The sequence below is a fragment of the Acanthochromis polyacanthus genome, chromosome 9 (genome assembly GCF_021347895.1).
Source record: "Acanthochromis polyacanthus isolate Apoly-LR-REF ecotype Palm Island chromosome 9, KAUST_Apoly_ChrSc, whole genome shotgun sequence".
Lineage (NCBI taxonomy): Eukaryota > Metazoa > Chordata > Actinopteri > Pomacentridae > Acanthochromis > Acanthochromis polyacanthus.
Genome location: NC_067121.1, coordinates 3,934,669 through 3,948,077, shown reverse-complemented (window position 1 = coordinate 3,948,077; position 13,409 = coordinate 3,934,669). Strand labels below are relative to the sequence as shown.

Below are 13,409 nucleotides of genomic sequence, written 5' to 3'. Positions count from 1 at the left end.
TATACTGTTATGCTAACTTACATACTGTTTGAATTTTACTGCTAGCTATATAAGGAGTATGTTTAATGTCAGAGCCGTACATCATAAGAGTAAACTATGAGTCAGTTTTCAATGTTAGCTTATACTTTGTCTGTGTCACATATCCTGTCATGCATGTATTCAAATGTGTGTTGTGTTTTCCTTGCTTTCTCACCCCTCCCTCTTCTCCCATCCCTCCCCCTTGCCCTCTTCTGTCCTTCTCAACCCGCCCGGCCAGCAGGCAGATGGGTCCCCCCTATTTAGAGCCGGGTTCTGCTCGAGGTTTCTTCCCTGTTAAAAGGGTGTTTTTCCTTGCCACTGTCGCCTTTGGGCTTGCTCTGGGGGTCAGGCATATGGGTTCTGTAAAGCGTCTTGAGACGATTTGACTGTAATTGACGCTATATAAATAAAATTGAATTGAATTGAATTGAATTGAAATGTGCAAAAACAGAAGATTTCTGTTGGGGGGCTAATAATAATTTTTCAGCACTGTAAAATAGCAGGATTTCTGGCATCAAGGAAAAGACAAACAAAGTGCAAAATAAACCATGAATGTGTTTCATGAACTGAAGGAGTATGTCTTATTTATGTGCAACATGGGTGTCAAAAAAACTGTAATAATGCTTCAGCTTAATGACTTCTTTAATGGCTGTGTGACTGCAAATGCAACCGTCATCTGAAGAAACCCTGAAACTGAACAAAAACTGCACATTTTGCAGCAATAAAGACTGAAATGAAATAAAGAATGACTGTTGTTTTTTCCTCTTCAGGATCCGTGTGGCCGGGATCAAAGGTCTGCAGGGCGTCGTGAGGAAGACGGTGAACGATGAACTTCAGGCCATCATCTGGGAGCCTCAGCACATGGACAAACTGATCCCGTCCATGTTGTTCAACATGCAGGACAGCGAGGACCTGGACAGGTACTCAGTTCATTTACGTACAGGAAAACACTGAGGAATAAGCTGATTTCTGTCAGTGGTTTCTTTCATTTGGAACTGGAGCGACTCTCAGGCAGATGTTTGATTATCCTTTTCTCCACACAGCAGCTCTGATGTCCCAGGATTCACTGTTTGATGAAAAAGTTCCCAACCAAAAAGGGAACTTTATGCTTTCAGGTTGTCCATCAGTCCGTTTGGTTCTCATGAAGGCAGTTTTTGGGGGAATTTCTTTAAATTTTCCACAAACAGGGCGACCAAGCGGTTAAGTTGCTTCTAACGCCGGTAAAAAAAAATCCTCTCACAAGTATGAATTATGACTGAAGAGTGTAATACGATTCACTAAGTCATGAAACTGACTCTGTTTAACCTGCTGCATCTCCATGGTAACGGATGCTGCACAGCTGGATCACCACAGTAACTGATGGGGATTCTGTTCAGAGTCTTTCAAGGTCTTTTAGGTTCTTACAAGGTCTTTTGTGCTTTTGTGGTCTTTTAAGGTCTTCTAAAATCTTCTAAGATCTTTTAGGATCTTTTAAGGTCTTTTAGGTTCTTGTAAGGTCTTATAAAATCTCTTTAGTTTTTATCGGGTGTTATGAGGTCTTTTAAGGTTGTTCAGAGTCTTTTCAGGTGTTTTAGAGTCTTTTAAGGTCTTTTAGAGTTTTTTTAAGGTCTTTTAAAGTCTTTTAGGTTCTTATACAGTCTTTTTTCAAGGTCTTCTAAGGTCTTTTTTGATCTTTCAGGTCTTCTAAAGTCTTCAAAGTTCTTTTATGTTTTTTAAGGTCTTCAAAGGTCTTTTAGGATCTTTTGAGGTCTTCTAAGGGCTTTTAAGGTCTTTTAGGGTATTATAAGGTCTGTTCAGGTCGTGTCGGGTTTCATGAGGTCTTTTAAAGTGTTTTAGAGACTTTTAGGGTCTTCTAGGGTCTTCTAAGGTCTTTTATGGTCTTTTGAGGTCTTGCCACATCATCTCAGTTGTATTCTTGTCACCAGTTTGAATCCTGACTGAGCAGTGGAATACCCACTTTTAAATCAACAGCAAAAAAAAAAAAAAGCAAGAAGGAAAGAAAAAAAGAAAGAAACTTGGCCCAGTTTTTGTTTTATCATTGATAACCAACAGACACAGAAATGAGGAAATGGACTCATTTTTCCTGTTTAAACCAACAGCCACAAAACAAACACCTGAAAATTGATCAATTTCTTAAATCAACAATTATAAAAGTGAGACAAAAAAGAGAAAACAGACCCACTTTTCCCTTTCAACCAGCAAGAGGCCATTTTTTTATTTTTCTATTTTTACCAACAACAAAATAAAACATCCATCCATCCATCCATCCATCCATCCATCCATCCATCCATCCATCCATCCATCCATCCATCCATCCATCCATCCATCCATCCATCCATCCATCCATCCATCCATCCATCCATCCATCCATCCATCCATCCATCCATCCATCCATCCCATCCATCCTCTCTACACCGCTTTATCCTCTCTAGGGTCATGGGGGGTGCTGGAGTCTATCCCAGCTGACTTGGGTGAAGGCAGGGGACACCCTGGACAGGTCACCAGTCTGTCACAGGGCTACATATACAGACACACAATCACACTCACATTCACACCTACGGACAATTTAGAGTAACCAATTAACCTCAGCATATTTTTGGACTGTGGGAGGAAGCCGGAGTACCCGGAGAAAACCCACGCATGCACAGGGAGAACATGCAAACTCCATGCAGAAAGATCCCAGGCCGGGATTTGAACCGGGGATCTTCTTGCTGCAAGGTGAAAGTGCTAACCACTAGACCACTGTGCAGCCCTAAAATAAAACAAAATGAGTTTTTTTTTTTAAACCAACAGTAAATGATTTTTTTTTTTTGCTTTTTGTCTGTTATTGTTAGTATAAAATAGAAAAACAAACAAAAAATGGGCCACTTTTCATCAGTTTAATTTAGTTTTTTGTTGTTTGTTTATTTGGGAAAAAATGAACCAGTTTTGTTTTTGTTGTTGTTGGTATAAAATAGAAAAGCAAACAAACTGAAACAGATTTTTTTTTCCTCTTTTTTGAGTTTATTTTTTATGGTTTTTTTAAAAAAAATTGAAACCAGCCAAATAAAAGTTTCAAACTGGACGATTTTTTGCTTTTTTTTCAAATTGTTGCTTAGTTTTTAGTTTGTTTTGTGATGAAGGAACACAAAGATGTGATCACTGACTTCATTTACCTTTATTATTCGGTCTGACATGAGGGTTTTTGTAGTTTCTTTGTGTTTTCTGCTCTCCGTGTTCGACCGTTTCCTCGTTATCGTTGCCATTCGAGCAGAAACCCTCCGGATCTGAACTAAATCCTGCTGTCGGCTGAACCTTCGCCTGAACCTGAGAGCAGGAATTATCTCTGGTTCTGCTCGTCGCCTCCCAACATCTCACACCTCGTTATATTCCACAAATCCAGGCTGTAGTTGGTGAAATCCAGGCGCTGTGGAGCCGAGGAGCCTCCTGAGAACGAAGCTGGGGTTTGAGGATTTATGGAAAAGATCAACGAAGATTAACTGAGGTCTCGGCCTGAAGTCATCGCCACTAGTTTTAGTTTCATTTTGTCTCATTTCTTCACTTCCTCTGACCTTCACTGGACTCCATTTGACTCTTCTGTTGGGTTTAATATATTATTTATGAAAACAAACCTCACTATTCTTATGTTATTTTATTACCACATTTGGTTTAAAAAAGAAAAATTGGCCCATTTTCTAATTTCTTTAAGTCACTGGTTTCCAATAGCAACACAAAAAGCACCAGTTTTGACGTTAATAAGAATAATGATACATATTTATCTTTTTTTAACTTTTTTTTGTTAATTTTAAAGAAGTATTATTTTGGGGTTTAATTGAAACATTTGGCCCAATTTCTTCTTCTTCTTCTTTTGGTAATCAATAGGTCAAACAACCAAAAAACAGACAAGTTTTTGTAGTTTCTCGTATATTGTTGGTTTAAAATAGGAAAAAAAGACCAATTTTCTCTCCTTTTTAAATGACTTTTGTCTCTTTTGGTTAAAAAAAGAAATTTTGGCCCATTTTCTTCATCTTCTTCTTTTTTGATAATATATAAATAAAACAACCAAAAATGACCATATTTTTTGTAGTTTCTTTATATAGTGTTGTTTTAAAATAGGAAAAAAATAGATTGACCAGTTTTCTCTTGCTCTTTTTAAAAAAAAAAGAATTTTCCCTTAATTGGTTTAAAAAAATGACCTATTTTCTTCTTCTTTTGTTTATAAATAGATAAAACAATGAAAAAAATAACAGTATTTTTTGTAGTTTCTTATATATTGTTGGTTTAAAAGAGGAAAAAATAATTGACCAGTTTTCTGTCTTTTTTTAAAAAAAAGTATATATATATTTTTTTTTACCATAATTGGCTTTAAAAAGAAAATTTAACACATTTTCTAATTTCTTTAAGTTGGTGGTTTCCAATGGGAACACAAAAACCTTTTGTTTTATATCTTTGTGTTGGTTAACCCTAAAATCTAAACATTTCCTGTAGTTCTTGTTTTTACATTAGTTCTATTGTAATGAATATTTTTCCTTAAGGAGCAGCTTTTCATTAATAATTTTAGTTTTAAAGATAATTTAGTCAGAAAGCCAAACTGTGAACGTGTGCAGCTTTAATTAGTCATTTTGTTGAACCATCAGCAGCTGGAATCAAACCAGAGCAGGCTAACCTCCTGATCTCCTCCCTCCTTCCTCTAGTTTTACTTCCTCCTCTTCATCTTCTCCCCTGATCTCCTCAGAAACCTCGACTGTCTTTTCTGGTTTCCATGTGAACAGAAGAAGCTATTTTTGAACGTTGCTTTTCTTTCTCCTTCTTGTCTTTCTGTTTTTTTTTGTTTGTTTGTTTTTTTAACTAGAAGCAGGAAACTGTGACAGAAAAAGAACACTAGAAGAAGAAGATGAGTCTTTAGATCAGAGGTGTCAAACATGCGGCCTGGGCATCTTAACTCGTCAAGAAACACAAAAATGTAATTACACTCATGTCCAAAACACAACAGGAAGTCAGCCATTTTGAATGATGGGTAATATTTTGGACGATTTTGGGTCGTTTTTGGACATTTTCAAAAGCTGTCCACTCAAGCAAGGTAACCCCGAGAGAGCTCAGATTTAATCAGGATGTACAGCAGGCATGAGTGATCAAAACTTAGTAAAATGCTCCACAAAAATCTGAGGTTGTGGAAATGGCGGCTTGCAGAATTTCGATGATTCGTGATGAAACAGGAAGTGCTCCATATCTAGCCAGGACATGCTCCAATCTGCCTCAAACTTTACATGTCTGATCATCAGATACATAGGTCAAAATACTCTCTCAGTTGCAGTGCCACCTGGTGGACATGCTTGGATTCGCTGCCCAGCAAGGATGTGAGAACCAACGCTGCTTGCAGCTTTATTTTAGCCACATTTTCCGAAGTGTAATAGACATTTTAAGTTGATTAAATGGTAAAAAGATAACAGAAAACAGCATCTATTTGTGTTGCATAACTGTTTTAACGCACTGTCATGTGTGGTTGACTTCCAAAGAGCCGTTCTGATCCAGGAAACAGCCTCAAGTGGCTTCATGTTCCAAGCCACTCAGAAGAAACGGGCCTCGTTGGACCATTACGGTAAATTGAATCCGGATACGTGAAGCTCTGAGGATCAGCAGCTCGTTGTTGGAGCAGATTGTTTCCTGATGACTCTGATGTTTCCTGATGACTCACGACAAACTGGGAAAATTTTTAAGTTTTATTTCCCTCTCCTGCTGCTCTGCTAAACGTCCAATCACCACATCTTATCGCCCCGCATTTAAATGGAAATGTAGTTTTTCTGTAGTCCCACATTTAATTGCGTATGTTCCTCTGTCACCTTGGGAGCGTCCTCAGCCTTTAATAGCATCGTTCCAGACCTCTTTTAATTTATTTTTTTCCTGTCATTTATTGAGTAGATCCTGAACCAGATCTGAAGTTTGTTCTTTGAAGGATGGCTGAGGTTAAAGAGGAGAACACCTGATTAAATGATCAAAAAGGATTCACTTTTCAGAAGCTATCCAGAATTTCTGTCTTCTGACCGATTCACTAAACTTCCGGTCAAAAGCTCTTTATAACCAGCTGCATTTTCACTGACATCCTGATTTTTTTTTTATCATTTTCGATGGGTAGTTGATAATTTAGATCAGGGGTGTCCCCAAACATGAAGCCCGTGGTCCAAAAGTGGTCCTCCAGAGGGTCCAAATCCGGCCCTCAAAGTGTAAAAATTACCAGAGAAGACAACTGCAATTGTAAATGAGGTAAAACTATACATTTAAAATCATTTCTAGACCATGACAAGTTGTTTTGGATCATAAAATAAATACTAGATTGTTCTTTTGTCATTTTCTGTCTTGTTTTGTTTTGTCTTGTCTTGTTTTTTGTCTGACTTTTGTTGTTTTGTTTCTTGTTTTAGTCGTTTTTTGTTTCTTTTTGTCTCATCTGTTTCTTGTCCAATTTTTGTCATTTTGTGTTTCACTTTATTGCTTTTGTCTATTTTTTTATCTCGATGGATGGATAGACAGTTAGACACTTTATTAATCCCAAGGGAAATTCAATGTGTCATTTATAGAATTTTTTTTGTCTCAATTTTTGTTGTTTGCCCATTTTTTTGTCGCTTTGTCATTTTTTTTGTCTCATCTTTTATCTTTTTTGTTTTGTTTGTGTCGTTTGTCTCATTTTTGTCATTTTGTGTCTCATTTTTGTAATATTTTGTCTTGTTTTAATTGTTCTTTTGTCTTCTTGGTCTGGGTTTTGGTTTGTCATGCTTTTGTCATCTTGTGTGGACTTTTGTCTCATTTGTATCTTTCTAATTTTTGTCATGACTTTTTTGTTGCTTTGTAACTTTTTGTATTAATTTTGTATACATTTATTTCTCTTTTTTGTTTTGTTTCGTGTCGTTTCTCTCATTTTGTGTCATTTTGCTTCTGGTTTTTGTCATTTTGTGACTCACTTTTGTAATATTTTGTCTTGTTTGTGGTTTTTTTTGTCTGTTTTGGTCTGACTTTTGTCATTCGTCTCATGTGTTTGCTGTCTTGTGTCCCTTTTGTGTCGCTTGTGTTATTTGTCTTATTTTTGTCATTTTGTGTTTTGCTTTATTAATTGTTTTATCTATTTTTGTTGCTTGTGTTCTTGCTTTTGTCTTTTTTTGTCTTGCTTTTGTATTTTTTATGTCTCATTTGTGTCATTTCTCGTCTAGTTTTTGTCATTTCTCCATTTTTTGTCGCTTTGTAACTTTTTTGTCTCATTTTTGTTATTTTGTTTCCCGCTTTTGTCTAAGTTTTGTAATATTTTGTCTTGTTTTTGTTGTTTTTTGTCTTTTTGTCAAAGTTTCAAGGTTGTTTATAATGTTTAGTAAAAAAAAAAATTCCTTAAATGTGAACATTTTTACACTAAAACAAAGGAACCATTGGGAGTTGTGGTTATTTAGAGGTTACTATGCTTTGGTTTTACTGGTCACTGGAGATCAGTCTGGGCTGAATGTGGGAACCTGAAACCAGAATGAGTTTAACACCCTTGTTTTATGGTCCTTCAGATGAAGGAATTTCTCAATTAATCTAAATCTTCTACTTATGGTATTTAAAAACCACTTCAGCCCCAGATTACATCATTTCTCTCTACTGTTTCGTGCATCTTTGGTACAAACTATTTCAGAGAATTCTGCGTTTTTAAGCCAGTGGTTTTCCATCTCTGTCCCTGCGTGGCCCTCGTTCCAGACTTCTGAAATACCTCCCACATCTCTGATTTGTCGAGTTCATCAAAGAATCGTAGCATGGCTTTCGATGTTTGGAGTAAAGATCGAACACAGAGTCTTTGGTAGGACGGAATAAAGAGCCGATATTTTTGCTGTTTTTGGTTCAGTGTGTGCTGTAGTCTAGAAAACTTTTATACCCAAAAGTCAAAGCCGAAGGGTGTCTTCTTCTCCCCACAAAACACTGCCTTGTGAACCTGCACCTGAACAAAACAGAATAAAGTGTTAAACCCAGCGAAAATCAGACTAAAATAAGGACATCAATGGAAAGTGCAGCTTTAGTCCAGTTGTGTGACTGTGGGGAAGGTTTCTACAGTCGACTTAAGCAGCAATCATGTCCATGCAGTTACATTTTTCAACAGTATACTAAAAACCGTACAATGTAAATGTAAAATCTAGAGGAAATGTGGTGTCGTCTATGAAAACAGTGATTGTTCTTGTAAGGATTGCTTATTTGGGTATTAAGATCTACAAAGACAGATTTTACATTGATTGACATCAATTTTGAAAATCATTGAATATTTAGCAAACTTGGACTCAAAAATGAATTGGGTGCAAAAAATAATATAAGGTGTAACTTTACATGTAAACATGGAACAGATGTAGATATAAATAACAAGGTTAGTACGAGAAGAAGGTGTAGAAATTTCGAAAAATGTGACTTTGAGTGAATAAACAGTGAGAAGATTGAATGAGATTAAGTTGTAAAATGTATGCGTCATGTTTGGGAGGACTTCAGGTTCGTTGCTTTAAAATCCAGTTAATTTATCTACATCGCCATCTATAACGCTTGTTAGCACTACATTCTGTACTCAGAAGCTGAGGTGACTACACAACTAACCAGATTTCTTCCTGCTTTTCGTAGTTAGTTTCTGAGGCTAACGTCTGTGCAGAAAAGCCACAGAAAAACAGCTTTACAGGTTGGTATCTTACAAAAAAACGTACCACTTTCATTGCAACAAACTCTTGGCTGTGCAGTTGTTAGTAGCTGGGTGGATATACGAAGGCTAAGTTAGTTATAAAGTGCAAAAACAACTAATTAAAGCTGCAAGTGGTGTTGGTCAGGTCCTCACATCCTTGCCTGGTCAATTAAATCCAATCATGGCCACCAGGTGGTGTCTGTGACTGAAAGTGTATTCAACCTATGACCCTTTGATGATCGACTTAATCCAAACAGCCCCACCAGGTCACACTATCACTGTCAATATATGATTGGTCTATTGAATATGTCATGCGGAGGCTGGGACTCTGATCACACTTGAGTAGTAGTTAAAGAGCCACCTTCCTGTGTTCATGACCAATTGTTGAAATTCCACCAGCAAGCTCGTCAGACCGTCTGAGGTAGCATTTTCATAACTTTTGCTCGCCCAATTGCCTGCTGTACTCCTGGCCAAGATGTCCAGCTCTGTTGGGGTTATCCTCGTTTGAGTTTATAGCTTTTGAAAATGTGGCAAAAATTAATCCAAACCATCAAAAATAGTGATGTATATAGTTCAAAATGCTGACTTCCTGTTGCGTTTTGGGCCACAGCTGTCAAAGACTTTTTTTGTGCCGTCTCTGACGAGTTACATATGTGTACCAAATTCATAGCTGTAGGTGACACGTACTGGTCGTAGAGCCTGCTTGAAATTTCCAGGGGCTCTGTGGAACCATTTTGGCTCTGACCCTAATAAACATAGGTATGTTTAGAACAGGTCTGAACTGTTTAGTTGAACTTAACGACGACACTAGCTTCTGGAGTTGAAACGTCTGCTAGAGTTCTCATCAGGTCAAATTGCCGTACTGTATCTATGGAGGCATTTTCAGCTTAAAGTGACCAATCAGCATTGACTTACAGAGACGAAGTTTCTCTGACATTTACCAGCCCATGATGTTTCAGCTTTTAACGTTCTGCAGAGAGCGAAGAGATCAGCTCCCAGTCATCAGAGTGAATCATCCACATCTGTAATCAGACACATTGTCAGGCTGCGTTCTTCATGTGCATCACAGACTGAAAACACACCAACGAGGATTTACGGTTATTCAGTCAATCTGGTGTCTCTGAACGATATCAGTCTGTAGAAGGAAACGGGGCACCGAAACCTGTCAAAGTAAAAGCTTCAACATCTGTCAAGTTAAGTTCAATAAAGTCCACAGATGATGGATGAATTTAAATAACCCTTCTGACTTTTAAAAGTTCAAGACCATACATACCAAGATACCTAAAACATCCTCAGTCGCTGGTCTGAACCTTTATGTTCTGTCTGCTAGAACCTGTAGAACTTCTTTAGGACGAGTAGCAAATAGAAGTAAATTCCTCCATAGCAGCCCTGAAAACTTTCTCTTGACTCTAATGGGTAAAATTCAGAGAAGACAAATGCTAACAGAGGAGACGAGAACCATTTTCCACGCAAATTCTGAAAAGATGTTTAAACTGCCAGTCGTTTATGGTGACATACATTTTCATACAGCTAAAGAGATTCATGAAAGGTTATCATAAAAAAACTGCAAGTATTTTCATATCAGATGATAGAAGATCTGGTTAGATGAGATCAAGACCGCAAATGTGCTGTTACACTAAAACTAGGATGTAAAATGCATGAAAAAAATGTGTTGATTCATCAAAAGTCTCTCCATAGTCTGGCTGTTAGGTTCCTCTTTGATCAAAACTTCCTCTGATGATGTTTCTGATGATGTTTGGAGAAAAAGTATGTGAACTCTTTGGGATTACTTGGATTTCTGCATAATAGTTAGACGGATAAGACCGAAATTTGGGGTCGATAGTTCACTTTTTCAGGAAAGCACCAAATTTGGTACAGACATAGTATATGATCATACAATTGATTTAAGTGGAGTACCCCAAAAATCTAAGCCCCCTGGTGGCCGCCATCTTGAATTCAAATATGGCCGGCTTGCTAAACCTATATCTCCCTTAGTACGGCAGATACAAAGTTACTTTCAAGATCTACCCCCATTGTTTAAGGGTCTGTGGATTCAATAAAGCCATTTATAACAGTGTTATATATAACAGCCACCAGGGGGCTTAGATTTTTGGAGTACTCCTCTTAAATCAATTGTATGGTCATATACTATGTCTGTACCAAATTTGGTGCTGTCCTGAAAAAGTGAACTATCATTTGACTTATCCGCCTAACTAATAAAGTGTTTTCTGATCTCCGTCTAAGTCACAACAAAAGACAAACACAATCTACTTAAACTAATACAGCACAGAAAAATGAGATGTTGTCATGTTTTTATTGAACACAACATGTAAACATTCACAGGGCAGGGTGGAAATAGCATGTAAAAACCTAGCCTAATGACTTCTCCAAGAGCTAATTGGAGCCAGGAGTGGACTAACCTGGAGTCCTATCAATGTGATGAGATTGGAGGTGTTGGTTAAAGATGCCCTGTCCTCTAAAAACACACTCCGGTTTTGAATTCACACACTTTTTCTTGCAACTGTAAACTCTGATGACCTTCCAGAGACCGAACTCCTCCTTCCAGCAGCTAAAAACACCAACAGGACGTCCGTCAGCAGTTTTAGAGTGTGACCCAGCGCTCAACACAAAGCCAAGTCACCTTCCAAGGGGAAAAAAACCCCTGTGTTTCGTTGTGTTTGGTTTCTTTTTTCCCCCGACTGCTCCGACAAACACAATCCTGGTGTTGAGTTGTTTCCGCCCTCGGTCATCGCCTCATCGCGGTTCTCTTTGCGACCCGGTGGTCAAGGGTGTTGGATTCTGTTAATTGCTTCTAGGGGACGGTGGACGTGGTTGGCCTGCAGAAACCAACCGGGAGGCGATGAAGGAGCTGCTGTTGTTTTACTATTAACCATCTGCTCCTGTGCTGCCTTTCAATTCTTCCACCTTGAAGACGACTTTGACCTCAAACCGCCGTTTTCCCTTCATCTCCTCCGAACGTCTTTGGAGATTAAATCCACAAACAGTCAGCAGATAAACTGTCGGCTGAACTTGCGGTGGGATTAACTTCTGCTGCTCTGATCCAAACTCTGCACCCTTTACAAACCACCTTTTACACCCCCCAGACCTGCGTAATCTTCAGTCTTTTAGAAACTTTTACACCAAACTGAGTCAGACTTTACGTTGTTTTAAGATGAAGGCATCAAACGCAACCAAAAACAACCGATGTTATGATGCAGCAGCTACGTAGTGATACAAAACTGTGCTCTCTGTGTGCTTTTTGTGTTTTAAACGTTAAAGTTGAGACTCAGACTTCACCAAATCTTCATGAAGTACATGTCGAAAATGAGAAAACTTTAATATTAATTATTGATCTAACCACAAGGTCACTAACCACTAAAAATCTTCCTTTTGACCTCATGAAGAGATTAACAAGAACTCTCAATGGTTTCTGTCGGTTGTTTCGGAACTTTTTCAGTCAGATGTTTTTCTTTCTGCTGCCTTAAGTATCTTTGCTCTTAATTTATCGTCACCAGACACCAGATGGTTTATTATAGAATCATCTGAGAAGTCGTCCTTGAAAACTGTCTGGAAAAGTGGAGGCACTTTGAAATAAATCCTGGTAGGTGTTTGGATGAATCTTCCCTCTATCCTGGACTGACTTTATACCTAAAACTCACCTGTAGCTGCGAATAAATTAGAATTTTTCTGACTAACTGCACATTAACCACAAGTGCTAAAGTTAAGGTTGAGGTGTTTCCACAATCATTTCATTGTTCAAGCCGACCAATCGGCAGCAGTCTATGGTTTTATACTTCAACTTTTTGAGATTTAAATCTGTTATTTTTGGGCGACTTTTCCTGCATTAGCAAACCGTACCGATGCATTTTACCTTATCAAGCTTGTTATAGGTTTGCTAACGAGACTGTAGTGATGCAGACCAACGTAGATTTTCATTCTAGATGTTCTAGATCTTCATGTTCTAGCTCTTGCCTCAGATTACCCGGAGCAATCCCCTAAAATTTAGTACGGTAAACCTTCCCTTCTACTGTAGCAGCATCATTTCGTGCACGTTTGCCTCCATTCATTGCAGCGTACGGTACACAAAAACCTGCAGGTCCCGGCTAGACTGTAATTAAATTTCTCTCACGATGTTCTTTAAAACTTTCCTCAGTCGACCAATCATCAGAATGAAAGCTTTTACTAACTTTGCTCTGAACGCTTCATTAAACAACAAACAACCCACCTCCTCTCACAGCACAGGATTTTCATTTTTGTCTCTTATTTTGCTGCTTCCACAAGCAATGAGCGTTTAATTTCCCTGCGTGGGCCGACAGTGATTGCATTGTTCCCTCCTGAGACCCGACAGCCTACAGTCCATCTGCAGCCGGGCTTATTGCTGCGGAAGTGTATTACCATTACATTATTTTATCAATACGACATAACGGGAGGCCGTGCTGGTCGGCTGCCAGGATGCTGGATGTTGGCAGCTCTGCAGGAAATGACAAACTCACACAGAAGAAGTTTTAGGAGAGCGGTGAGGAGCTAAAGCGGAAAGTTAATTAGGAGCGATCTTTGCCAAGATTTGAGTGGAAACAGTGATAGTTTGTGGAACCGGGGTTTACATATTTGAAGATTCTCAGTCGTCCAGGTCGTGTAATCCTTAGAGCTTCTCCAAAAAGCTTCTGGACCTGGTTCTTGAGAACGTTGACCTCATTCAAGAGTTTGTTTTTTTTAAATCTGCATTTGTCTGCGATTAACC

The 13,409-nt window shown here is 38.3% G+C and overlaps 1 protein-coding gene across 1 annotated transcript in view; it reads left to right on the top strand.

The window, feature by feature from the left end:
* Positions 1-13,409, top strand: part of efr3a (EFR3 homolog A (S. cerevisiae)) — a 123,629-nt gene that overhangs the window by 54,638 nt on the left and 55,582 nt on the right. Inside the window, 1 exon segment of the mRNA XM_051953915.1 lies at positions 789-938. Within this exon segment, the coding sequence (XP_051809875.1) occupies positions 789-938 (150 nt within the window).